Source organism: Vipera berus, assembly GCF_964194415.1.
Source record: "Vipera berus genome assembly, chromosome: 7".
In the NCBI taxonomy this organism is placed as follows: domain Eukaryota; kingdom Metazoa; phylum Chordata; class Lepidosauria; order Squamata; family Viperidae; genus Vipera; species Vipera berus.
Genome location: NC_138209.1, coordinates 77,116,850 through 77,141,575, shown reverse-complemented (window position 1 = coordinate 77,141,575; position 24,726 = coordinate 77,116,850). Strand labels below are relative to the sequence as shown.

Below are 24,726 nucleotides of genomic sequence, written 5' to 3'. Positions count from 1 at the left end.
AGGAAGTTTCTCCTTAATTCCAGGTTGCTTCTCGCCTTGGTCGGTTTCCATCCATTGTTCCTTGCCTGGCCTTCCGGTGCTTTGGGAAATAAGCTGACACACGCACCCCTCTTTTTTGTGGAAGCCCCTCAAATATCGGAAGACTGCTATCAGGTCATCCGACATCCTTCGCGCTGGCAACCCAAAAGAAACAAGACGCTGTGCCAACAAGGGAGAGGAAATTGCAGAAACCGTGACGGTGGGAAAGTAGATCCTTCATGGCTGCTGTGGGATCACCCCAGGAAGAGGGTCCCTTCCCCCCCCCCACTTGACGTCTTGAGCACTTGAGGATAACGTGGATAATGTGGTTTGGGGAACTGGGGCAGCACGTGTGACCTTTCAGGCTATGGGTTTCTCCAGAGGGATTGCACGGCGAGCGTTAACCCGAGAGTCTTGTTCCTCAGAAGGAAGAGCTTTTACTCAAAACGGGAGTTTAGTCGCAACCCCTTCAAGCTCCGCAAAGAAAAGAAAAAAGCAGAGTTGACATTTCGGTACTTGTCGCTGATGCAAGGCAAATGTTACTAAACTACGCTCGATTGCCAATGAAGACTCCGTAAAGCCAGCTGCTCTTTCAAAGAGGCGGAGGGCACCCGGGCAAACCCCACACTCCTGTGTCTCGGGGTCACTTCCAGGGCCTTACACGCTGCAACCCGGCGCAACCTCACCTTAAAAAGAGAAGGGAATCCTTCCTCGTTAGTTTTTTCTCTTGGCTGAATTTGGGGAAAGCCGTTTCCAAAGCCATCTTCCCAGCCCAGTAATCACATACACGCAGCAGAGATTTAATAGTTTTAATCTGCATAATGGGCAAAACAGAGCAGTTGTTGGCGTTAATTGCTTTAAAAAGCCAATCGTGAAACGACTCCATCGGTGTCTGCTTTTCTTTCAGAAGTCATCGCCACTTATGCACACAGCCTTCGCTCCATCCGTCCGTCTTAACATCTCCCTCTTGACTGCCTGGGCCTAACAGCTCGCTGCCCTTTCTGAACGCATGGATGGGTGGCAACATATTCCAAGGCCAACAGCCAGAGCTCGGCCCTTGGGCGATCCGCACACATCACCCTTCAGACTTAGTCGGTGAAGCAACAAGACCAGGCAATGACAATTTGGAAGGGGTCCTTCAAATCTGCGAGCAGAGGGCCCCGATTTCTGCGCGCGGCGTCATGCTCCCGAGATTTGACGCACCTCTTCCCAATTACCTCTGAGGCGTGAATGTCCAATTTTCCAAAGAGCCCAACTGAGCTGGAAGTGTAAATTCCGGTCCTGCTGCCCCACCCATCAGCTCCGATCAGATATCTAAAATATTATCTTTCCTCGACCTGCGTTGGGCTTTTATTCCGAGTTGTTTTTTGTTTTTTTTCACCCTTTTTGACTTCTTGAGCAGTTGGACTTGTGATCTGACTTTCTCCCACCTGGCTGAACAAGAGTGAAACCTCGAACTGTTGGTGTGAGCTGTGGGCAGGGAGTTGTGGAACTGGGCCAATGGCCTAATGAGGGGTGATCTATCTTTGTGTGTCTGCGCTAAATGGAGGTTCCCGTAAGAAGCGCATTTCTGACCTGATGCGGGTTTCTGACGGGTGGCGCAAAAGGATGTCCTGTGACCGGCAGATATTTTCAGGCTTATGGCCTGTGGGTGGCCTCCTTCCAAAAAATGGAACATCGGTGCAGCAAGGCTTTGTGTGTGACCTGCAACTGTCTGGGCCAGATGCTGTTTGTCTGCACTTTGATATTTCCTCTTTATCCCAAAGCTCCTGCTGGTTGAGGCCCCAGGCAAAGAGAGAGAGAGAGAGAGTCAATTGATCAAACTTGCCTCTCGCCAAAGGTGACTCTGGCGTTGCTGATTTTTAAAGATCTCTCTTTACAGGCCGAGGGCTACCACCTTACAGACTGTTTGGGCAGTTTCCTGCTCAAGATGTAGGTGGTCTGTTTCTTCCTCTTATGCAGCCGGCAAAAGAGGAGCCCTTAAAAAAAGAAGGGGTGGCCGTCCCTGTCCAGAACAGATGAGAATCCACATCGACAGACTAGAGAAAGAAAGAGAAGGAAGAAAGAAAAGGAAGAGAAGGAAGGAAGAGAAAGAAAAGGAAGGAAGAGAAGGGAGAAAGAAAAGGAAGGAAGGAAAAGAAAGAAAAAGAAAAGGAAAGAAAGGAAGGAAGAGAAAGGAAAGAAAGAGGAAGAAAGAAAGAGAAAGAAAGAAAGAAGAAAGAAAGAAAGAAAGAAAGAAAGAAAGAAAGAAAGAAAGAAAGAAAGAAAGAAAGAAAGAAAGAAAGAAAGAAAGAAAGAAAGGAGAAGAGAAGGAGGGAGAGAGAGGGAGGGAGAGGCCGCAGCAGAAGGGATCTGTTGTGCGTTTAGGCCCCTCATGCAATAGCTGTGTGCATGTGCAGATAAAACTTTCTTTAAAACTTGAAAAGAAAAAAAAAAGTTAAGGAGGTGAGGGGAGTAAAATGTGAAATTTGATTAGGCCAAGCTGGAACCTGAGAAAGATTGCCAGGGAGGAGAGGAAACTCAAAAGAGGAAAAGATCCTAACGAAACTTTCAAGAATCAACAACCACAAGAGTAAGGATGCATGACCGAATAAATAACACATCAAACGTTAACTTGGCCCTGCTCTGCCACCGTTCCCTACGGAGACACTAAACAGCCCCCTCCCCAGCCGCTGCCCCTTACTGAGTAATCAGATAGAAAAATAAAGGTCTAGTTCACTGGAAATTCTTCAGTTTTAGAAAACTAACGGGTCGACGCTCAGGCCTCAAATTTCTATGTCAACTTCTGTTTTCTCCTCCACGCCGTTCTGCTTGCCCTCTTTCAGGTCCGCCGCCTCTCCTTTGCATCCTGGGTCAGCTCCCAGCTGGAGAAAAAGCGTTAGGAGAAAAACCAAAATAAGTCTCTTTTTTTTCCTCATTTGGAACAGGGGTGTGGGTGTGTTCACTAGGCTTCTTATGTCCTGGGATTGCAAAGCTAACAGTGCCAGGCCAGGAAAAGAGGCAGCTTTGTTAAGGAGGTCCCAACAGGTGTGACGGGGTACACACGACTGCTTCAACGCAGCAGGAGTTCATTCCTGGATCGTCTTGTGCACGAAGGTACAGAAAAGACCGCTCTTTTGCCATCGTACCTCCTGTGCAAAGGTGTGGGGTAATGGATTAACCAGCTTATCGATTAACCAACCGGGTAGGTGACCTCTGGAACTTAGGCCGTCAATTGTTTTAACGGCAGGCTGGTCCTTTTGCAAGGAAAGCAGCGGCCAGGGTAAACAACGAGTGCCTCGAGGCTTGGACACAACACAAAACGAAAAGGAAGGTAGCACAGTCAACGCGGAGGGGGGAACTAGCAGGAACACCCAGCTGGCAAAAAAAAACAGACTTCCGCCATTAGGACCAAGGTAACATCAGACCTTAACCTGGGAGTATAGTCCTGGGACTTAACTACTCCTGCAGTTACTTGAGATACAGGATCCACCCACCATGGACTTTCCTCCTTTCGATGGTGGAAGGCACAAAAGGACAGCTGCCACACACACACACACACACAGACGCACACACGATACCGTGTTTCCCCGAAAGTAAGATCCACCCCAAAACTCAACCCTAGCCTGATTTTTTGGGGGTGGGCCTAATATAAGTCCTACCCCAGAAATAAGGAGGCAGCGTGGCCAGGACAAGTGGCAGTGTGCACGGAGGTTGACAGTATCCAGCAGCAGCCACAGCCCGCCGGCCCCTTGGCGCAATACAGGTAAGTCTGAGGGCTGGGAGAGGAGGCAGGTGAGCTGGATGCGCTAAACCCTTTTCGCCCAGGAGGAGACCAGAAGCTTCGTCTGCTTGCAAATGGGGTGCTCGGAAGCCGAGCGATTCACTCTGTCTCCAAGCACCCCCTTTGCAAGTGCAAAGGTTGCCCTTTGGGTTTTCCCTGTGCCAAATTCTCTTGCCGATTACAATGCGACGTGCGAACTGCTGGCAGTGGGCAGAGTCGACCTGCAATGCCGCTTTCTAACCCCCCGGGGCCACCAAGGCTCCTATCCTCACTCCACCCGGAGCGCTAACCTTAGCTTCCTTGTCCGCCAGCCTCTGGAACATGTTGGCGTACATTTTCTTCTCTCTTTCGTGCTGCTCGCGGACCTTTTGCTGGCAGATCATCAGCTGGGCTTTGGCTGCCTTGTTAGTTGGGTAGAGCTGTAGCACCTTCTGGAAATCCGCCTTGGCTAGCTCAAAGTCGTTGATGGCCAGCCGAGCCTCCCCTCGCCGGAAGAGACCCTTCTCGTTGTTGCTGTCCAGTTCCAGGGCCTGCAAACGATTTTAGGATAGCGGGTTGTTTTGCTTTGCCCCCAGACCCTCGAAGGTCTGACCCACAGCAAAACGGGGTGGGAACGCTTCAGAGTTGCTCCAGGAGACCAACTGCGAGGGAGTTAAGTGGACATCCCTGTTCTGTATCAGCCTGCTACCGGCCCTGCATCAAAAGCAGGGACAACCCCTTTACAAACGGCAAGAGGCTGGAATAAAGCCTGCCAAATTTATTCACATAAAACAGAGCAAGACAAGACACCAACCATAAAACATGAGCTAAGAAACAGGAACTATCCAAGCGGTTGCCTTCAGCAAACCAGCCCTCCCACACATTCCCCTTTTAAACAGTTCAGGGCGTGGCTTCTCTCTGCCTCCTTCCGAGGAGCCCCATTGCCTTCCTCTGTTTACTCCTAATTGACTGCGTCGGGCGTCCTTGAACAGGGCCAGCTGTGGGTCATCTTCATCCACGCTGTCAGGTTCACACAGCTGGGTCTCCGTGGTGACCAAGTGGGAGGGGCCTGGCTGAGGGCTCTCATCAGCAAGATCTTCAACCCCCCCCTCCTCCTCCTCTGAGTCGTCCGACCCAACTGCCGAACCCACAGGCTGACCCTGAATCACAACAATCCCGAAGAGCAACATCGTTTACCTTATTGCAGTTCTCCAAGACCTGGGAATACTCTTTCAGCTTTAAGTGGCACATGGCCAAGTTGAGATGGGCAGCCAGCCTCAAGTTCAAGGACTTTGTCTTCTCCATATCCGACAGGCCGGTTTCGTGTTCCAGCCAAGATACGGTTTTCTTGTACTGTAAGGTGGCGCGTTTGTATTTCCCATCCTGGAAAACCAAGGTCGGTGTCAGCTCGGGGCAAGACCAAAAGCGAAACCTCCAGCCAGAAGGTGTCTATGGGGACATGCGGTCATCCAGGTCATCTTAAGTTGTCCCAAAGGCGCTTTTTCAGGAGGCAACTGGATTTTCTTGTTGTTTTTTTCTTTTGAGGACGTTTCGCTTCTCATCCATCCACCATGACGGGATGGTGGGGAAATGATCTGAAGAAGCGTCTTGGATGAGACGTGAAATGTCTTCAAAGAAGACGAGAAAGTCCAGTTGCCTCCTGAAAAAATGCACCTTTGGGACAGCCGTGACCTGGATGACTGAGAATCTCCATGGACATCTAGCTGTGCACTTTGGGATAAACTGCCTTCGAAGGGTGCGGGGAAAATGAACAGATTTCCAGAAAACATTGCAGACCACCTGCGCTTCAGTTTGAGACGCAGACCACACGGACCCGTCCCCAACCGCCTGCGCTTGTCTCCAACAGTGAAGGGACCCGGGACAGAAAAAACATCCTGCAGCCGAGAAGGCTCCACACCCATTTGCACCACTCAGGTGACCCTGAGGATGCAGGTAAGCCTCCAGGTGGCCTCAACGACTCTCTAAAAGAAGGCAAGTGACTAGTTTTCTGCAAGGAATATAAATCCTTCCCTTCCCCACCATCCAGTCAGAGCCGAAGAAGCTTCTGGGATGAGAAGCGAAACATCTTCAAAGAAAATCAGGAAAGTCCATTTGCCTCTTGAAAAAAAAAGCACCTTTGGGACAACTAAGGACACAGATAAGCCTCCAAGTGGCCTCAACGACTCTTAAAAGGAGGCAAATGACCAGCAGTCTGCAAGGAGTATAAATCCTCCTGTTCCCCCACCACCCAGTCAGAGCTGGAGAAGCTTCTGGGATGAGAAGTGAAACGTCTTCAAAAAAAAAAACAAGTCCAATGACCTCGTGGGGAAAAAAAAACACCTTTGGGATTCCACCCCGGAGGTGCACCACATTCACAAACTCATTGTAAATTCAAACCAGATGCTGACTGAGCAGTTGTTAAAACAAGGGCCACCTGCCTTTTGAGCCGTTGCAAATGGGTTCTAGAACAGTTCCTGAAGTGCTTCTTGTCTTAAACCTTCGGAGTCTTGCACTCCACAGATCACGCACCCCTCCTGTCCTTTCTCCACTGCTTACCTCTGAAGCGTAGGCAAAATAAGGGCTACACTCAACACAAACTTGGCTTCCGCGAGTTGCTTTCAGCCGATGCCGTTTCGTAGCTTGTCTACAGACCAGGGGGAGGGGAGAGGGACCTGCGATGCCTGAGAACCAAGGTCATTCAAGATGGGTTCACGAAGAAGACCCTCTGTCATAATAACTGTCTGAAGCTTAACTGGGGAATGTGAGGTTGGGGGGGGGGGAGAAGAGAGTTTCTATACTTTTAATAGACGGATTTGGCACCAGTTAGCCAGAGCTGGTTTTCTATTCATCTGGGCCAAAATGGTGCACTCAATCAAGTTTTCTGACAGAGAGCAGAAAGACTCAGCGGTGCTTACTCCGTTGGGATCCACCAGTCGGGGACCTTGACACTTACTTTGAAATACTGGGTGCCTTTTTCTTTTGCAATGCCGCTTTGTTCCAGCTTCTCCTGCGTGTTCATCTCCCAGGGCTCCTTCGCCTGAGGAAACACCAAAGAGCCAAATCGGCAACCGTCGTGGCTGGAAGACCGCCCGCGGAAGAAGGGCACAGGGCAAGGCGACATCTCGGCGGAAGGCGAGCTGGACAAGGGCTTTCTTTCAAGAGGCAGCCATAGACCAGGGCTTTTCAACCAGTGGCACGGGTACCACCTGTGGTACATTGGCACCTGGCAGGTGGTACGCGGCCACCCTAGAAAAGTGGTAGCGGGGGAAGGGAAGGAGCTGAACCGGGGGCAGCACCGCACAAGCCTGAGCGAGAGACGGCTGGAGCTGCAGGGCTGTCAGGGCTCAGCGGAAGCACCAGGATCAGCACCAGGATCCAGCTGGAGCTCAGCGCCGATCCTGGCGCTTCTGAGCCCAGAAGAAGCGCCGATCAGCTGGAATGTTGCAGCATCTCCAGGGTTCTTGTGATTTACATTCAGATGCTTGGCAACTGATTCATATTTATGACGGTCACAGTGTCCCAGGGTCATGTGACGTGACCAAAACCTGCTGCAACCACCCAGCAGAGAGGGGGGGGCAATAAAAACCAAACACCCCCCACCCCACCCCTGCTGCCAATCCTCAACAGAAATGCTCACAATGAAAACCTCAGACAGGAGGAAGAGCGCCGCCAGGCGGGCAGGCAGGTGTCTTGCTCGGCTGTGGCTTGGGTGGGGGAAAGGGGGCACTTTTTTCAGCACCATTGTAACTTTGAACAGTCACTAAGCGAACTGTTGTAAGTCGAGGACTACCTGTACTTCATCACTTTTCTCCTTTTTTTGGGTCAAGTACCCCCTTTTTCATTTTATCCGTGCGCGTTAAGTTTACATTTACATTCTGTATTTTTATCTTTAACATTTTAAGCCCGCTTCACTATCCAAAGTCACCTAGGGGAGATGGGCAGTCGTACAAATTAAATGAATAATTAAGGACAGTTTGATCACACACCGAGCAGAAGTGATGGGAAAAGAGGAAATCCTACTGCGTGGACACCATTGGATTTCTCCCAAACTTAAAAACTCGATGGGACCAAGGAGAACAAAACAAACGTCTTTCGACAGCAAAGTTGCTGTGTGAAAAAACCTGCATGGTGTATTAAACCTCAATGTGTAAACTGTACACTTTGCAGTTGAATAAAACAAATGAGGTTCGGTAAAAAAAAATGTAGTAAAATTACAAAAAAAAAAAAAGCACCAGCCTGTTGCTTGAGGCCAATTGTCTCCCCATCCCCTCTGCACCTGCAGAAGTGCAGCCTTAGGTACCTTTTCGAAGCTTTTGAGTTTGATTTCGTATTGCAAGTCGGCATCCGGAGGGATCTGAAACTTTGGCTTCCCGACACTTCCAAAGCCGTAGCTGTTGAGAGAGACGCGCGAGATGTTTTAGGAGCAAAGTAGTTCTCCCTTGATAGCGTCTGGCGTGCAGGACCCACCACCCCATCATTTCGTTCCCCAGAGTGGAGCTTGGCCGCCAAAGATTCACTCAGCCAAGACCAGTTCAGGGCAAAAAGGCTTACCTGGGCTTCAGGTAAACCACAGCCTCTTCCAGCTTTTCCATTTTCTGTAGTGTTTTGTCCAAGCCAGGAGGAAGGTCGTAGTTTTCTGCCTCGCCTACTTCAAAGCGCAACTCTCGTTTGTCAAATACTCGATCTCCGTGCCGGCCTTCAATCTCAACTGGCATGAAAAGGAGCGCCTATTTAGATCCGATTACTGACGTTCGTTCTGTGGAGCAGGGCTCGCCCAACCCCCACGGGCTACGGCAGGCACTTGCGCAAATGGAGCTGCATGCGAACGAGCGCACTCGCCTTCTCACATGGAACCATTTGCTCCCCGCCCCACCCCCGGGTCCGTAAAGCAGGGAAGAACTAAAGAACACCTAGAACTAAGGAGAAATTTCCTGACAGAACAATTAACCCGTGGAACAACTGGCCTCCAGCAGTTGTGGGTATTCCAACACTGTAACTTTTTAAGAAGAGACTGGACAGCCATTTGTCTGAAATGGTCTAAGGTTTCCTGCCTGAGCAGGGGGTTGGACTAGATGACCTCCAAGGTCCCTTCCAACTCTATTATTCTATTCTACTATTCTATTCTGTTCCATTCCATTCTTATCTCTATTCTATTCTATCCTCTATTCTATTCTACTTTCTATACCTATTCTTATTCTATTCCATTCTAATTCCATTCTTATTTTTATTGTAGTTTCTATTCCATTCTAATTATATTCTTATTCTATTCTCTATCTTTTCCATTTCAATTCTATCATTATTTCTATTCTACTCGGTTCTATTCTAGTTTCTATTCTAATTATATTCTTCTTATTCTATTGTATTCTATATTCTATTCCATTCCATTCTAATTCTATTCTCTATTCTCAACATCCCTCCATCCTGTGCGCTCCCAGAGAGGGCCTCCTCAGGGTGCCACCGGTCAGAGAATGTCGGCTGGTGACCCCCAGGGGGAGAGCATTCTCGGTGGGTGCGCCAATCCTTTGGAACCGCTTACCAGCTGAAATCCGGATGGCCCCCGACCTTCGCTCCTTCCGGCGTGATCTAAAAACTTATCTATTCCAACAAGCCGGCCTGGCCTGATGGATTTGGGTTTTAAAATTTTCTCACTTTATTGCTTTATTGTATTCTTACTTTATTGCTCTGTACACCGCCCTGAGTCCTCCGGGAGAAGGGCGGTATATAAAACAAATAAATAAATAAATAAATATTCTCTATTCTAATTATATTCCTTATTCTATTCTCTATTCTATTCTATTCTATTCCATTCTATATTCTATTCTATTCTATACCATTCCATTTCTATTCTCTATTCTATTCTAATTTCTATTCTACTCTAATTCTATTCTTCTTATTCTATTCTATGTTCTATCCTATCCTATTCGTAAGGTTGGGGACCACCGCTGCAGTGAGCCACACTCAAAAGGTGCAAGGAGTCACATCAACATTTCCCAGCATGCTGCGAGTGCAGGAAGGAGGCATGGTCCATTGCCTCCTGGGACAGCCCCAAAGACAGATGTGCCCAGAAGAGTGAAAGAACAAACGGCTGAGACATCATCTCAGGTGACGAGCATAATTGAGCGCGTGTGACAGTAAAAGGGAACATCTGCACAACAGGCTCTTCCTTGGGTAAATCTGGCTGAAAGGGTAAAGGTCAAGGACTGCCTGTATTTCAACACAACACTCTACAGATGTAAGCATATGCTGGATTAATCATCTGGATTTCAGGGCCCTGAAATCCGGATTAATAATCCAGCACACGTTTAAATCAGGGGTGAGGAAGTACGGCCCCTTCAGGCCTTGTGGACTGGCTCAGGCATCCTGGGAGTTGAAGTCCACAGGCCACCAAAGGAGCAGAGTTCTCCACCCCTGCTTTAAGTCATCCCAGCTCTTCCGATACTCACTCTCGACCAAGGCTCCCTCGTTGGGTTTGGAATAGCCTTCTCCCTTCTTTCGGATCCGCCGAATTATTCCCCCGTCTTCCTCATCGGTCAAGTCTTTTCCCCTGAACTCAAACAGTTCTATCTAGAGGAAGAATTCAGAGGAAGCAAGGTTTCCACTGAGGAGGGATCAGATCACAGGCTTAAACCAGAAAGACACACGACAGCGAGCCGGAGCACAATCGAAACGACCAAAGGGGGATGGGGGGAAAGAAGTTTGACTTAAGGAATAGATTCCCTATCACAGAACTGCTTGCTTCTTCGGTTTGTACCCCACCTTTGGACTCAGGAACTACACAGGTGGCCCTCGACGTACGAGCGCAGCTGAGCCCAACATTTCTGTTGTTAAGCGAGACAATTAGTTAAGCCAATCTCGCCCCATTTTACGACCTTTCCTGTACAGTTGTTAAGTGAATCACTGTATATGTCAAAGTTAACGTGTTCCTCCCCCCAAAAAATAAAACTGGGTCTTATATTAATTTTGCTCCAAAAGACGCAATAGCGCTTGTTTTCCAGTTAGGTCTTATTTTCGGGGGAAATACGCTACTAAATGCATCCCTCTGGCTGATCTTAACTGGGGGCGGGGCTTAATATTACAACCGTCCGGGGGGGAAATCATGCTCATTGGGGCTTATTTTCCAGTGGGGTCTTATTTCCGGGGGGAAAACGATAATAACACGGTGGCGAAATTGATGCGACTTCCCCCTTGACATGGCTGGTCAGAAGGCCGCAAAAGGTGTTCAGGTGACCCCAGGACACTGCAACTGTCACAAGCACATGCCAGTTGCCAAGCATCTGAATTCTGATCAGGTGGCCATAGGGATGCTGCCATGGGGATAAGGATGAAAAACGGCCATAAGTCCACTTTTTTCCAGTGCCCTTGCAACTCTGAACGGTCTCTAAACTCACTGCTGTAAGCTGAGGACTACCTGTATAACGTTAGGTGGGGGTTCCCTGCAAGGAGAGGGCAAGGCTGAGAACAAGGCACATTGGGCCAGGTTGCTAGGGAGAAGAAATACATGTTGTGATTCCGTGCCAGCCTGTGATCCTGGCAGCTAAGTCTGGGGAATCAGAAGAGGAGGAGGAGGAGGAGGAGGAGGAGGAGGAGACTGGGGAGCCATCAGAGTCGGAGGAAGGCTCTGATGAGCCCCAGGACTTACAATTTGATGAAGAGCCTGGCCCTTACACTCATGCTCAGGCTGAGACCCAGCTGTGCTGGGAAGCTGAGTCAGACTCGGAGGATGCACAGCTGGAGGACTTTATAGACGCTCGTAAACGCAGACAGGCCACACGAGTAGGACAGAGGGAGGCAATGGGGCAGTTCCAAGGGAGGAGGAGAAAGGCATTGAGAAGCCACGCCTTGGGGCTGCTTAATAAAAAGGGAAGGTGTGGGCAGAGCTGGTTGCTGAAGGTGAGCGTTTGCAAAGGATTCCAGTTTCAAGGGATCATGTTTTGTTTGCTTTGCCTGTGAACTATTTCCTGTTTGACTCATGCTCCGTTTTGCCTTTGGGACAATTATCAGGTCTGTCACTCTTTACTTTACTTTTATTAAATTTGTATACCGCCCTTCTCCCGAAGGACTCAGGGCGGTGAACAGGGCATATATAAATAGCAAATACAAAAATTAAAAAGGAATTAAACAAGTGCCCAATTAAAAATACAATAACAATAAAAAACCCATTAAAAAAACCCTAACGTCCCCCATCAGGCCAGACCAGCTAGTTCAAACAAGTGGGTCTTCAGGCCGCGCCGGAAGGAGCGAAGGTCCGATGCCATCCGGAGCTCAACCGGCAGTTGGTTCCATAGAGCCGGTGCGCCCACAGAGAAGGCCCTCCCCCTGGGGGCCACCAGTCGACATTCCCTGACCGGAGGCACCCTGAGGAGGCCCTCTCTGTGGGAACGCACAGGGCGGAGGGAGGTTGACGCCGGCAGTAGGTGGTCCTCGAGGTACCCCGGACCCATGCCATGTAAGGACTTGAAGATCATAACCAAAACCTTGAATCTCACCCGGAAGACAACTGGTAACCAATGTAGCTCGCGGAGCAAAGGTGTAACATGGGAGTACCGGGAAACTCCCAAGACAACTCTCGCGGCCGCATTCTGTACCAAATAAAAAGGGCTAGTTTTCCAGCCTACTTGTTAAAAGAAGGGTTTGTCCTCGTGAAGTAACATAAGTAGGCTGGGACAGAACAATACGTCCACAGTGGCTGCAAGGGAATAGAGAACAGATTGGGGGCAGGGGAGGCCGAGAGATAGTAGCCCATCAAGCTTACCTCAAAAAATAAGGTGGCATTAGCAGGTATCTTGGGGGGGCTGCCAGCAGAGCCATAGGCATATTCTGGTTTGCAGACAATCTGACAGACTTCTCCGATCTTCATCGTTCCCACAACGATGTCCCATGCTTTGATCACCTCACCTGACCACAAAAAAATAAAGACGACAAAGTTACTCAAACTGAACTTCTAAAGAAAAAGGAGACGCATCTCCCGCAAGGATTGCTCAAAAGCAGGGCGACTATCAGCAACAAGAGAAGACTCCCGCCCTTCAGGAATTGTCAGAAAAATATAACATTTCCCTACAGAGTTCTCTTCTGGGCAATTCAATGAGAAACTAGGACAAAGCCGTTTCTGCCAGCTCGGGTAAAAAGGCGTTGTTGTCCCTTGCGTTCTGTCTGCGAGGAGGCAAAACTGCAGGAGCCCCAAACATCGGCTTCCGTTCGGCGAAGGGCTGAGACAAAACGTCCTTTTTGCATTACGAATCTTTCGTCCACGATAAGGAAATTATTACTGGCCTGATTTGCACCCTCTCTTTATTCATCCCAGTATAGGTAGTCCTTAACTTCTGCGTTCCCACACAGAGGGCCTCCTCAGGGTGCCTCCGGTCAGAGAATGTCGTCTGGTGGCCCCCAGGGGGAGGTCCTTCTCTGTGGGCGCCCCGGATTTATGGAATCGGTTGCCGGTCGAGCTCCGGATGGCGCCCGACCTTCGCTCCTTCCGACGCGATCTGAAGACTCACTTATTCGAACAAGCCCGCCTGGCCTGATGGGGGATGGGTTGGGATTTTACTGTTGTTTTTAATATATCTATTTATTGTTTTAGCTTGGGCATTGTGTTTAATTCTTTTTTAACTTTTGTATCTTTGTATTTTTATATGTTTGCCCTGTTCACCGCCCTGAGTCCTTCGGGAGAAGGGCGGTATATAAATAAAATTATTATTATTATTATTATTATTATTATTATTATTATTATTATTATTATTATTATTATTATTACTACAAATGAGGCCAACGTTTCTGTTGCTAAGTGAGATGCTTGTCAAGTGAATATTGCCCTGTTTTATGACTTTTCTCGGCAGAGTTTTTAAGCGAATCGCTGCAGCTGTTACATTAGTGACGTGGTTATTAAGCGAATCTGGCTTCCCCATTTGACTCTGCTCGTCACAAAAAGGTAATCACGTGATCCCAGAACAGGGCAACCGTCATAAATGAGTCAGCTGCCAAGCTCCTGAATTTGGATAACCTGACCGTGGGGATGCTGCGGTGATTGGAAGTGCGGGAAATGGTCCTAAGTCACTTTTTTCATTGACACTGTAAGTCTGAACGGTTACTAAATGAACTGTTGCAAGTTAAGGACTACCTGTACTATTCAAAAGACCCATCGGGATTTTAATTTGGGCAAGCTAGAGCTTGCCGTCTGATTTCTCATCTCACCATCCAGATACGTTTTTCTTTCCACGCTTTTAAGAAGCTGAAGATCACCCTACGTTTCCCACAGCGTTTTGAGAATGAATGTTTTACTGGCTTGCGGGTTTTTATCACATTCAATTGGCCCCATCAAATAATAGCCGGAATTCGGTCCCAAAAAATAAAAGTATCGATCGTATAAAATCGTATTTGTGCAAGTCAGTCCACGGTACAGTGGAACAGACGGCAGCCACTGAATTCCCCGTGGAAGTCTGGACAGGAAAACTAGCGTTATCATTTATTGTGACGTAGGAGGCGGCTGCGTGTTGGCTGTCTTGGCCGCACCGAGCTATTTCTGAAACAATAAAGGCAGGATAGAAATAAATGGCGAGTTGAGAAGAAAGATGGAAACCACTTCCGAGGAGCCGGGGGAGACACCACCTTTTCCAAAATCAAAGGAGAATTTGTCCTTCCGGTCCCGGCTGGAGTCAAACTTGGTGCCATCCAGAAGCCATCCAGTGTAGTGGACGGTCACTTTGTCCCCTATCATGGGGCATTCAGTGCCCGTCCCTTCTTTCTTGACCACCTGCCAGGGAGAGAGAGAAAGGAAACAGAGCCCATTTGAGTGCCCGTCCGAAAGCCACGCTCCACCAAGCCAAGCCAGACAGGACCTCCCTTTATGGTGCCAGGAGAGAGCCTGGCGCTCCGGCTTAGCGACCTGGGGTTGCAAAGCGAGAGCTGGCTGGTCCTGAGCAGGTGGAACGCAGAGGACCGCTTTCCGTCTGACCAGGAAGACAGAAAAGGGGGGGAGAGGGGGTGGCTGAGAGGCCTGACACCCCCCCTACCCTTAACAGCCCCGCATCCCCTAACAAGGCCCTTAAACCCCCACCCCACCCCAATAGCCCTCCCACCTCCAATAGCCCCCCACCCCAACAGAACCCAAACCCCCAACAACCGTCTCACCCCCCTAACAGCCCCCACCCCAATAACCCCTCATCCCCTTAACAGCCCCCAATAGCCCTTCCAAACCAATAGCCCCCCACCCCCTTAAAAGTCCCCCACCCCAATAACCCCATCCTCTTAGCCCCCCGCAATAGCCCTTCCAAGCCCTCAATAGCCCTCCCACCTCCTCTAATAGCCCCCCACCCCCTTAACAGCCCCCTCACCCCAATAAACCCTCATCCTAACAGCCCCCCACAATAGCCCTCCCACCTCCTCTAATAGCCCCCCACCCCCTTAACAGCCCCCCCACCCCAATAACCCCTCATCCCCTTAACAGCCCCCCCCGCAATAGCCCTTCCAAACCCTCAATAGCCCTCCCACCTCCTCTAATAGCCCCCCCACACCCTTAACAGCCCCCCACCCCAACAGCCCCCCCACATTGCCGACCCCCCCCCGCCCGCCCGAATTCGGTCCCGGCAGCCGCGGCCCTTCGGACCGGCCGTTCCCAGAGCTGCAGCGGCCGGGCGCCGGTGCGAGGCCTCGGCGGAGGCTGGCGCGGGAGGCGGGGAGAGGCGGGCGCTCAGGCCGCGCTCGAGCGGGGCGCCTCCGCCCACCTTGAGGACGCCGCCGTCGCTCTTGGCCGTGATGTCCAGGCCCTCGGCCACCGCCGTGGCCGCCGTGGCCGCCGCCTCCGCCGCGCTCATCTCCTCAGCCCCGCGCTCCTCCGCCGTCATGGCGCCGCCGCTCTGAGGCTCGCTCGCTCCTCGCTCGCCCGCGCGGGACCAACAGGCGGCGCGGCAGGGGGGAGGGGAGGGGAAAAAACACACAGGCCGAAGCTGCGCGCGCAGCAGGGAGAGTGGAGAAAGCGGAGAGAGAGCGGCCCGAGAAGCGGGGCGGGCTCCCGAGAGAGAGAGAGAGAGAGAGAGAGAGAGCGAGCGCGCGAGGCCGAAGCTGCGCGCGCAAGCAGGGAGTGGAGAGAGAGAGCGGCCTGAGAAGCAGGGCGGGCTCCCGAGCGGAGGAGGGGGAGGGGGAGAGGGAAAAAAAAAAAAAGGCCGAAGCTGCGCGCGCAGCAGGGAGAGTGGAGAAAGAGGAGAGAGAGCGGCCCGAGAAGCGGGGTGGGCGAGAGAGAGAGAAAGAGAGAGAGAGAGCGAGGCCAAAGCTGCGCGCGCAATCAGGGAGTGAGGAGAGAGCGGCCCGAGAAGCGGGGCGGGCTCCCGAGCGGAGCAGGGGGAGGGGGAGAGGGAAAAAAAAAAGGCCGAAGCTGCGCGCGCAGCAGGGAGAGTGGAGAAAGAGGAGAGACAGCGGCCCGAGAAGCGGGGCGGGCTCCCGAGAGAGAGAGAGAGAGAGAGAGAGAGAGAGGCCGAAGCTGCGCGCGCAAGCAGGGAGTGGGGAGAGAGCGGCCCGAGGAGCGGGGCGGGCTCCCGAGCGCAGGAGGGGGAGAGGGGAAAAAAAAAAAACAGGCCGAAGCTGCGCGCGCAAGCAGGGAGTGGGGAGAGAGCGGCCCGAGGAGCGGGGCGGGCTCCCGAGCGCAGGAGGGGGAGAGGGGAAAAAAAAAAAACAGGCCGAAGCTGCGCGCGCAAGCAGGGAGTGGGGAGAGAGCGGCCCGAGGAGCGGGGCGGGCTCCCGAGCGCGGGAGGGGGAGAGGGAAAAAAAAACAGGCCGAAGCTGCGCGCGCAGGCAGGGAGAGTTGGAAAAGAGGAGAGCGGCCCCAGAAGCGAGGCAGGAGGCGCGCGCGCGCGCGTGTGTGTGTGTGTGTGTGTGAGAGAGAAAGAGAGGGAAAGAAGCCCGGGAAGCGAGCCGGGATCCCGAACGGCCCCTGATGGATGGCCTGGCGACGACGCCCTGCCTTGTATTGGCGGAACGCAGCGAAAGGGCCGCGCTTGGATCCCTTGAGAAGGCGCGACGCGACGCTGGGAAGGGGCTGAGGGCGGTAGCCGCCTCTACGTTGTCTGAAGCGAAAGGGATCGCGAGAGAGCGGGTAGCCCCGTGCGTTTCCCCACAGCCTGTTGTTTTTTTTTAACTCTTGTGATCCCTTTCTCTCCAATCTCACTGTCCTATGGACAGACCCATTGTGACTGAGGGGTTGGGGAGCTGCCAGGGTGGTCCATACAAGCATCGGAAGTAATGTAGGCAATGGTTGTAAACCTACATCTTCATCGCCGTCATAAGACAGAATAAGGGGTGACCTGACAGCAGCCTTCTAATATTTGAGGGGCTGCCCCAAAGAAGAGGGAGTCAAGCTGTTCTCCAAAGCACAAGAAACAACCGATGGAAACTAACCAAGGAGAGAAGCAACCTGGAACTAAAAAAAAAAAACTTATGAGCCATGGTGATGCAGTGGTTAAAATGCAGTATTGCAGGCTAATTCTGCTGACTGCCGGGAGCTCGATCCTGACTGACTCAAAGTTGACTCAGCATTCCATCTTGAGGCTGTTAAAATGAGGACCCAGATTTTCAGGGACAAGAGGCTGACTCTAAACCATTTAGGCACTGTGAAGCTTTATGAAGTTGTATATAAATCTAAGGGACAAAGAGAAATTTTCTGACAGGATAATTAATTGGCAGACTTGCCTCCAGAAATTGTGGGTGCTGGTCTGTGGTCCCCAGCCAGTTTGCTCAGTTTTTGTTTAATTCCTATCACCTCTGAGTATTCTCAAGGATGCACAAGATACCAAATGGCAATTGTTTTGATTATGCACTAAAATAAAAACAAGAGTCAAATTACTTCTTGTTCTTTTACTTCACCAGTGTTTAAAAAAAATTAGTCACAACTACTAAATCTGACATATTGTAATAAATAACCACTACCTATAAGGAGGGGAAAAAAACTTTTCATACAAAAACGTTAAAAAACCCAAGAAACATTGGAAACGTTTACAAGTACCAAAATTGGTTTGTAAAGATGACTGTCTATGGGAATCCTCTACGGTCACCAAGTGAATTAATAATGGCTTTTCCTAAAGTCGGACGAGAGTTTGACTCGACTGAGAAGATCACAGCCTATTGGCCCCCCTCTATTCTTCATGGGGTCTGTTATGAATAAAAATGTACACCAACAAAAATTCTACTGCATATTTGTAAGACGTCCATAGGTGTCTTCCTTTAATGGAACATCACGCCTTGAGCTCGTGCCTAATCCAAAATGGCAGGTGGCCTTGCTCTAAAGTAGACGCGCAAACCACAGCTTGCTTCGTCAGCAACATGCATTGCCTAATCTAGCACAACTAAGGAAGGAAAAGGGGTGGGGAGGGGCAAAGGGGCACCTCTATTGCAAGCAAAGCTACGAGCAGCACTGCTGCTCACCGAGCACTGGGAGGATCATGCTTTTAAGATGGCAAACACAACCAAGGTGATTCATTCCAAGCAAACACATCACACCATGACACTTATTTCTGAAGACAAACCATTTTTTTCTCGCATAGCAATGAATGGAATATGGGCTAAGGAACATGGATGTAGAGGAGGACTAAGAGCGTTCATTCTTCATTTCTGACTTCCGTCTACGCTCAACCGAGACTAGTGATGTTGGAGCGGCCTCCTGGTGGTGCTACAATACGGTGTCCAGTCCGGCGAGGATTGTGGTCATCTACTTGAGCTCCTGCAGGAGAGCATTTCAGAAAGCATTAAGTTTAGGCCTTGGCAATGCATGAGAATCCTTTCTGAGCAAAGAGCAACCCAAACTTAACCCTCTCTTAGTGAGGTACTGGGACTGCTGACAGGAACACCTGCATGGCTTAGAGCCAGGCTTCTCAAAAGTGGGGAGAGATGATCCACCAATTTATTTAAACTGATCAGGTCCTTGACACAGCCGTACTGGACTCGTCACAAGTCCCATCAGACCCTCACTTGACACACCCGTACTGGACTCGTCACAAGTCCCATCAGAGCCTCACTTGATACACCCGTACTGGACTCATCACAAGTCCCATCAAAGACCCTCACTTGACACACCCACACTGGACTCGTCACAAGTCCCATCAAAGACCCTCAATTGACACACCTGTACTGGACTTGTCACAGTCCCATCAGACCCTCACTTCACCCGTACTGGACTCGTCACAAGTCCCATCAGAGCCTCACTTGACACACCCGTACTGGACTCATCACAAGTCCCATCAAAGACCCTCACTTGACACACCCACACTGGACTCGTCACAAGTCCCATCAAAGACCCTCACTTGACACACCTGTACTGGACTTGTCACAGTCCCATCAGACCCTCACTTGACACACCCGTACTGGACTCGTCACAAGTACCATCAAAGGCCCTCACTTGACACACCCGTACTGGACTCGTCACAAGTACCATCAAAGACCCTCACTTGACACACCCACACTGGACTCGTCACAAGTCCCATCAAAGACCCTCACTTGACATACCTGCTCCCTGGTGCCCAAAGGTTGGGGACCTCTGGTCTAAATGACTGCGGCCTGGCCTCCATTAGCTCCCCTTCCTGCCAAGCTGCCCCTCCCCAAAGAGGGCCAAGCCAAGTGCCCTCTGTCCTAGAACATCTCTGGAAACACAACCCCATCCCCCCCCTTCAAAGAAGGCTTTCTTGCTCCAAGCAGGGCAGAAACCCCTTCCTAAATGTCTCAGGTGGGGGCAAACCTTTCCCGCAAGCATTCTGTTTTTCCACAGATTTCGAAATCACCTGATAAACTGAAATTAGACTGATGGAGGTTTCTGATTGGTGGAGGCTGGTTTTTGGCAGGCGACGTTTTAGTTGAGGGAGCTGGGGTGGCATATTTTGCAGGAGTTGCTGAAACTTCATAGACCGGCCCGTCGTACATCCCTCGAGAAACACCCTGTAATTCTGCTATCTGCAGAGCACAGAAAGAAAACACATGTATTCATAGGATGGGACGGGACAGGACGGGATAGAATAGAATAGAATGGAATGGAATAGAATAGAATAACAGAGTTGGGAGGGACCTTGGAGGTCATCTAGTCCAACCTCCTGCTTAGGCAGGAAACCCTATGCCATTTCAGACAAATCGTTGTCCAATCTCTTCTTAAAAACTTCCAGTGTTGGAGCATTCACAATTTCTGGAGGCAGGTTGTTCCACTGGTTAATTGTCCTCACTGTCAGGAAGTTTCTCCTTAGTTCCAGGTTGCTTCTCTCCTTGATGAGTTTCCATCTGTTGCTTCTTCTCCTGCCCTCAGGCGCTTTGGAGAATAGCTTGACTCCCTCTTCTTTGGTGCAGCCCCTGAGATACTGGAACACTGCTACCATGTCACACACACACACACACACACGTCCTTCTCTTCATTAAACTAGACATACACAATTCCTACAACCGTTCTTCATATGTTTTTGACAACTGACTCACATTTATGACAGTTGCAGTGTCCTGGGGTCATGAGGTCCCCTTTTGCGACCTTCTGACAAGCAAAGTCCCTGGGGAAAGTCAGATTCACTTAACAACCGTATTACTAACTTAACCACTCCAGTGATTCACTTAACAAACGGGGCAAGAAAAGTCGTATAATGGGGCAAAACTCACTTAACAAATTTCCCACTTAACAACGTAAACTTTTGGGCTGAATTGTGATGGTAAATTACAGACTGCCTGTAGTTAATGAAAGCAAGTTGTGTACGAAACTGTAATATTGGAAGATTACCAAGGAAGTCAATGAACATACCTTATTCCTTGTTTTGATCCGCTGATAAAGATATTCGGGAAAGGAGTTTCGTGGGAGGAAAGAGCCCATTCCTTTCCTCGCGGACAGATTCCCGTCCTCAAACACAATCTTCCCTCGGCTAATAACTATGTGGGGAGCTCCACGGCATTCCATGCCTTCAAAAATGTTATATTCAACAGCCTAAAGAATGGCAACAACCTATTGTTATTAATGAATGTATAAGCCTGCTTTTTATTGCATTAATGCAGTTCCAGAAATAGGCTGAGTTTTAATAGCCACTGAGTCAAACTGCCAAATGTTTTGATTCCTCTGGCTATTTCCATTGAAGGCTTCTAGACGCTGACTTGATTTATATGTTTCTCTTTATTTGGTTGGCTGTCTGTATTCTTTAAAAGGGCTCATTTCCCGTCATTAAGTAATCCTACCTGCTTTCATTTTGACTGGTTATTTTAATCTACAAAAAACTATCTCTTGTCTATTCTCCATCTGCTTATCTCAGTGAGAATGGCAGACAACATCTAATAAAATACAATAAAATGCTGCCACTGGCACTAAGGATGGCAATTGTTTGGTTTTAACAGCTAGATACTGAATATTCTATATATATATGTATGTATGTGTGTATGTGAGGGACGCAGTGGCTCAGTGGGTTGGGACGCTGAGCTTGTCGATCAGAAGGTCGGCAGTTTGGCGGGTTGAATCCCAAGTGCCGCGTAACAGAGTAAGCGCCTGTTACTCGTCCCAGCTTCTGCCAACCTAGCAGTTCGAAAGCACGTAAAAATGCAAGTAGAAAAATAGGGACCACCACAGTGGGAAGGTAACAGCGTTCCGTGCGCCTTTGGCGTCTAGTCATGCCGGCCACATGACCACGGAGACGTCCTCGGACAAACGCTGGCTCTTCGGCTTTGAAACGGAGATGAGCACCGGCCCCTAGAGTTGGAAATGACTAGCACACATGTGCGGGGGAACCTTTACCTATGTGTGTATGTATGTATGTATGTATATATATATATATATATATATATATATATATATATATATATATATATATATATATATATATATATATATATATATATATATATGTAGGGCTTTTTTTGTCATACATCGCTCAAAGCGGAGTTCCGGCACCTTTTTTTGGATGGAACTTTGTGGGGTAGGCAAGGCAGGTTGTATGAGGTGTGTGAGTTCCGGCACCTTTTTCTTTTACAAAAAAAGTAGTGTATGTATGTATGTATATTTTGCAAGTTTCTTCCACCATAGATTCAAATCTGGTTCTGACATGATATAAAAAGCCGTCACACCTAACTTTTTCAATCGCTTTTTAATCAGCTTGCTTAATTAAATCTCACTCTTATATTCTTGCAAAGAATTAAGGTGGCACTTATTATTTTTCAGGTTTATTTCAGTTTACGTTCAATATAGACTTCAATGTTTCATATTCTTCACAGCATAGAAAACAGATTTGATAGTTAATCTTGTGGAGGTGTGTATTGTTCCTTGGTAATCCTGTAACAAGGATGTGTCAACAAAATCACAGGTCTTTGACCGGAAGGAACAAAACAATCCTTTGTAAGTGAAACAATAAATCTTTCTTAATATTCCACTTCCTTAATTCTTCTTGAAAATTTGACTGGGGAAAACAAATTTAAGATTTCATCAAGAGTCAAAATTTTAAGAGCTGCAGCTTTTAAAAAGCACCCAATTTCCCATCGTCATTCATTGAGATGTTAAGTATGAATGATACATATGTGCTACAAATAATAATAATAATAAAAATAATAATAATAAGTTGGAAGGGACCTTGGAGGTCATCTAGTCCAACCCCCTGCTAAGGCAGGAAACCCTATACCATTTCAGACAAATGGCCATCCAGTCTCTTCTTAAAAACTTCCAGTGTTGGAGCATTCACCACTTCTGGAGGCAGGTTGTTCCACTGGTTAATTGTTCTAACTGTCAGGAAATTTCTCCTTAGTTCTAGGTTGTTTCTCTCCTTGACTAGTTTCCATCCGTTGCTTCTTGTCCTGCTTTCAGGTGCTTTGGAGAATAGCTTGACTCCCTCTTCTTTGGGGCAGCCCCTGAGATACTGGAACACTGCTATCATGTCACCCCTCACCCTTCTCTTCGTTAAACTAGACATACCCAATTCCAGCAACCGTTCCCTATATGTTTTAGCCTCCAGTCCCCCAATCATCTTTGTTGCTCTTCTCTGTACCCTTTCTAGAGTCTCGACATCTTTTTTACATCGTGGTGACCAAAACTAGATGCAGTATTCCAGGTGTGGCCTTACCAAGGCATTGTAAAGTGGTATTGCGCCTTACCGATTTGTGACTTTTTGCTGTGATTGTCTTCTCCTTGTCGGGATCCCAAATAACAAGATCAGCGTCAGAACCGACCTCAATCCTGCCCTTTCGTGGATACAGGTTGAAGATTTTGGCAGCGTTAGTGCTAGTAATGGCAACAAACTGGTTCTCATCCATTTTACCTGTAGACTAATCAGAATTTAAAGACAGTGCTGTAGTAACAGACATAGATGTATTTTTTTTTTCACAGATCAGAGGGTGTAATTAATAAGGGGAAAATATGAGACCGTGACGTTTGAAAACGTACGTGATTCCTCAGTAGATCTTAGATTAGAATAACAGAGTTGGAAGGGATCTCGTAGGTCATCTAGTCCAACCCCTGGCCAAGCAAGAGTCCCTACACCATTTCTGACAGATGGCAACCCAGTCTCTTCTTGACATCATATTCAACAAAACCTAATATTTGGGGCTTAAGGGAGCCCACTGCATTTGTACGGAAGGAAAGGAATGATATTGTTGGAGACACACTTAGAATAGGTGTTTCCTTGCACAATATCCTCAATATCCTATTATGCTTTGGGGGGCAAAGTATATAGGTAATCCTTGACTTACAACAGTTCATTTAGTGACCGGTCAAAGTTACAAAACGGGACTGAAAAATGTGACTCATGACCGTTTTTCACACTTTACAACCATTGCAGCATCCCCCTGGTCACGTGATCAAAATTCAGACGCTTGGTAACTAGCTCACATTTATGACGGCCACAGTGTCCCCGGGATCATGTGATCCCCCTTTTGTGACCTCCTGACAAGCAAAGTCAACGGGGAAGCCAGATTCACTTAACAACCGGGCTACTAATGTTAACAACTGCAGTGATTCGCTGAACAACGGTGGCAAGAGAGGTCGTAAAATGGGGCAAAATTCACTTAACAAATTCTCACGTAACGACAGAACTTTTGGGCTCAATTGTGGTCATAAGTTGAGGACTACCTGTAATTGCATACATTAATTGGAGGAGGAGGAGGAAGAGGAGGAGGAGGAGGAGGAGGAGGAACTGCCTACCCTTTCTCTCTCTCTCTCTCTCTCCCTTTGTGTGTGTGTTTCTCTATTGGAACACCTACTAGGCACACCCTCCAAATTCCTGCAGACGTTCCTCCACTTAGCAGATCACTTATCAATACCCAAAACACAAAGCCAAGCCACTAAACTTCACCTTGTAAAAAATTGGGAAAAAGAATTGCTGGTCCGTTGCGTGTCAGGTCTGCCATCACACCGCTTCAGCCTTACTTTGCTTTTATGGCAGTCTGCCATAAAATATGGGGGAGAGGGTGAGAGGGAAAGGAGGACACAGAGAAGGGGGGATGACGGGAACCAGAAGTGCAAACCAGTGACAACGGTTGAACGATCCAAGGACACAGGCCCGGGAACAGAATGCCAACGCCCACCGAAGAGGCGCCAAACTTTAGAACCCTAACCAAAACAACTCATGTGAATTTTATTGGACACTAGCAAGAGGGATCGGGAGAAGGGAAAAATACCGGCTTTATGCGGGAATTTTCACATCTGTTTTTTTCCTACGCTGTAACCGCTTGGCTTCAGTAAAAGTATACCTTTCCATGCAAATGGAGTCAAGGGTTTTTCTTTCCTAAATGCCCGAGCTGGGACAGGATATTGTGCATCTGTCTTTCGCTCCCCCCACCTTGTTCCCCCCCCTTTTATCTTTTCCTACATATTCCACTCACCACACATTTATTCCAGACCACCGTCATTCTTTCTTCAATTCCATTAACCCCTTCTGGGATGAGAGTGAAGTTTTCCTTGCCAACAGCCTTTTGGGCTGTGCTGTATGTACAGTGGCTGCTGCTGGTCACTTGCAGGTCCCCGCTGAAAGAAAAGAGATACACATAAAATTGGT

General features: G+C 48.9%; 2 protein-coding genes across 2 annotated transcripts in view; both read right to left on the bottom strand.

Moving 5' to 3' along the window:
• Positions 1-812: 812 nt before the first annotated feature.
• Positions 813-15,678, bottom strand: FKBP4 (FKBP prolyl isomerase 4). The gene is made up of 10 exons (XM_081333089.1): positions 15,478-15,678; positions 14,363-14,507; positions 12,513-12,655; positions 10,204-10,324; positions 8,312-8,468; positions 8,061-8,151; positions 6,714-6,797; positions 4,958-5,143; positions 4,072-4,311; positions 813-2,882 (listed from the first exon to the last, which is right to left on the bottom strand). Exons 1-10 carry the CDS (start codon positions 15,595-15,597, stop codon positions 2,784-2,786), a joined length of 1,386 nt encoding a protein of 461 aa, XP_081189215.1. The 5' UTR covers positions 15,598-15,678; the 3' UTR covers positions 813-2,783.
• A 2,691-nt stretch (positions 15,679-18,369) lies between these two features.
• The window catches only part of CRMP1 (collapsin response mediator protein 1), a gene marked incomplete at both ends in the record, with an annotated part of 30,280 nt that continues 23,923 nt past the window's right edge, over positions 18,370-24,726 (bottom strand). Inside the window, 5 exons of the mRNA XM_081332559.1 lie at positions 18,370-18,461; positions 19,516-19,684; positions 20,508-20,687; positions 22,829-22,999; positions 24,554-24,695. Of these exons, the coding sequence (XP_081188685.1) occupies positions 18,370-18,461; positions 19,516-19,684; positions 20,508-20,687; positions 22,829-22,999; positions 24,554-24,695 (754 nt within the window). The remainder of the gene's footprint in view (positions 18,462-19,515; positions 19,685-20,507; positions 20,688-22,828; positions 23,000-24,553; positions 24,696-24,726) is intronic.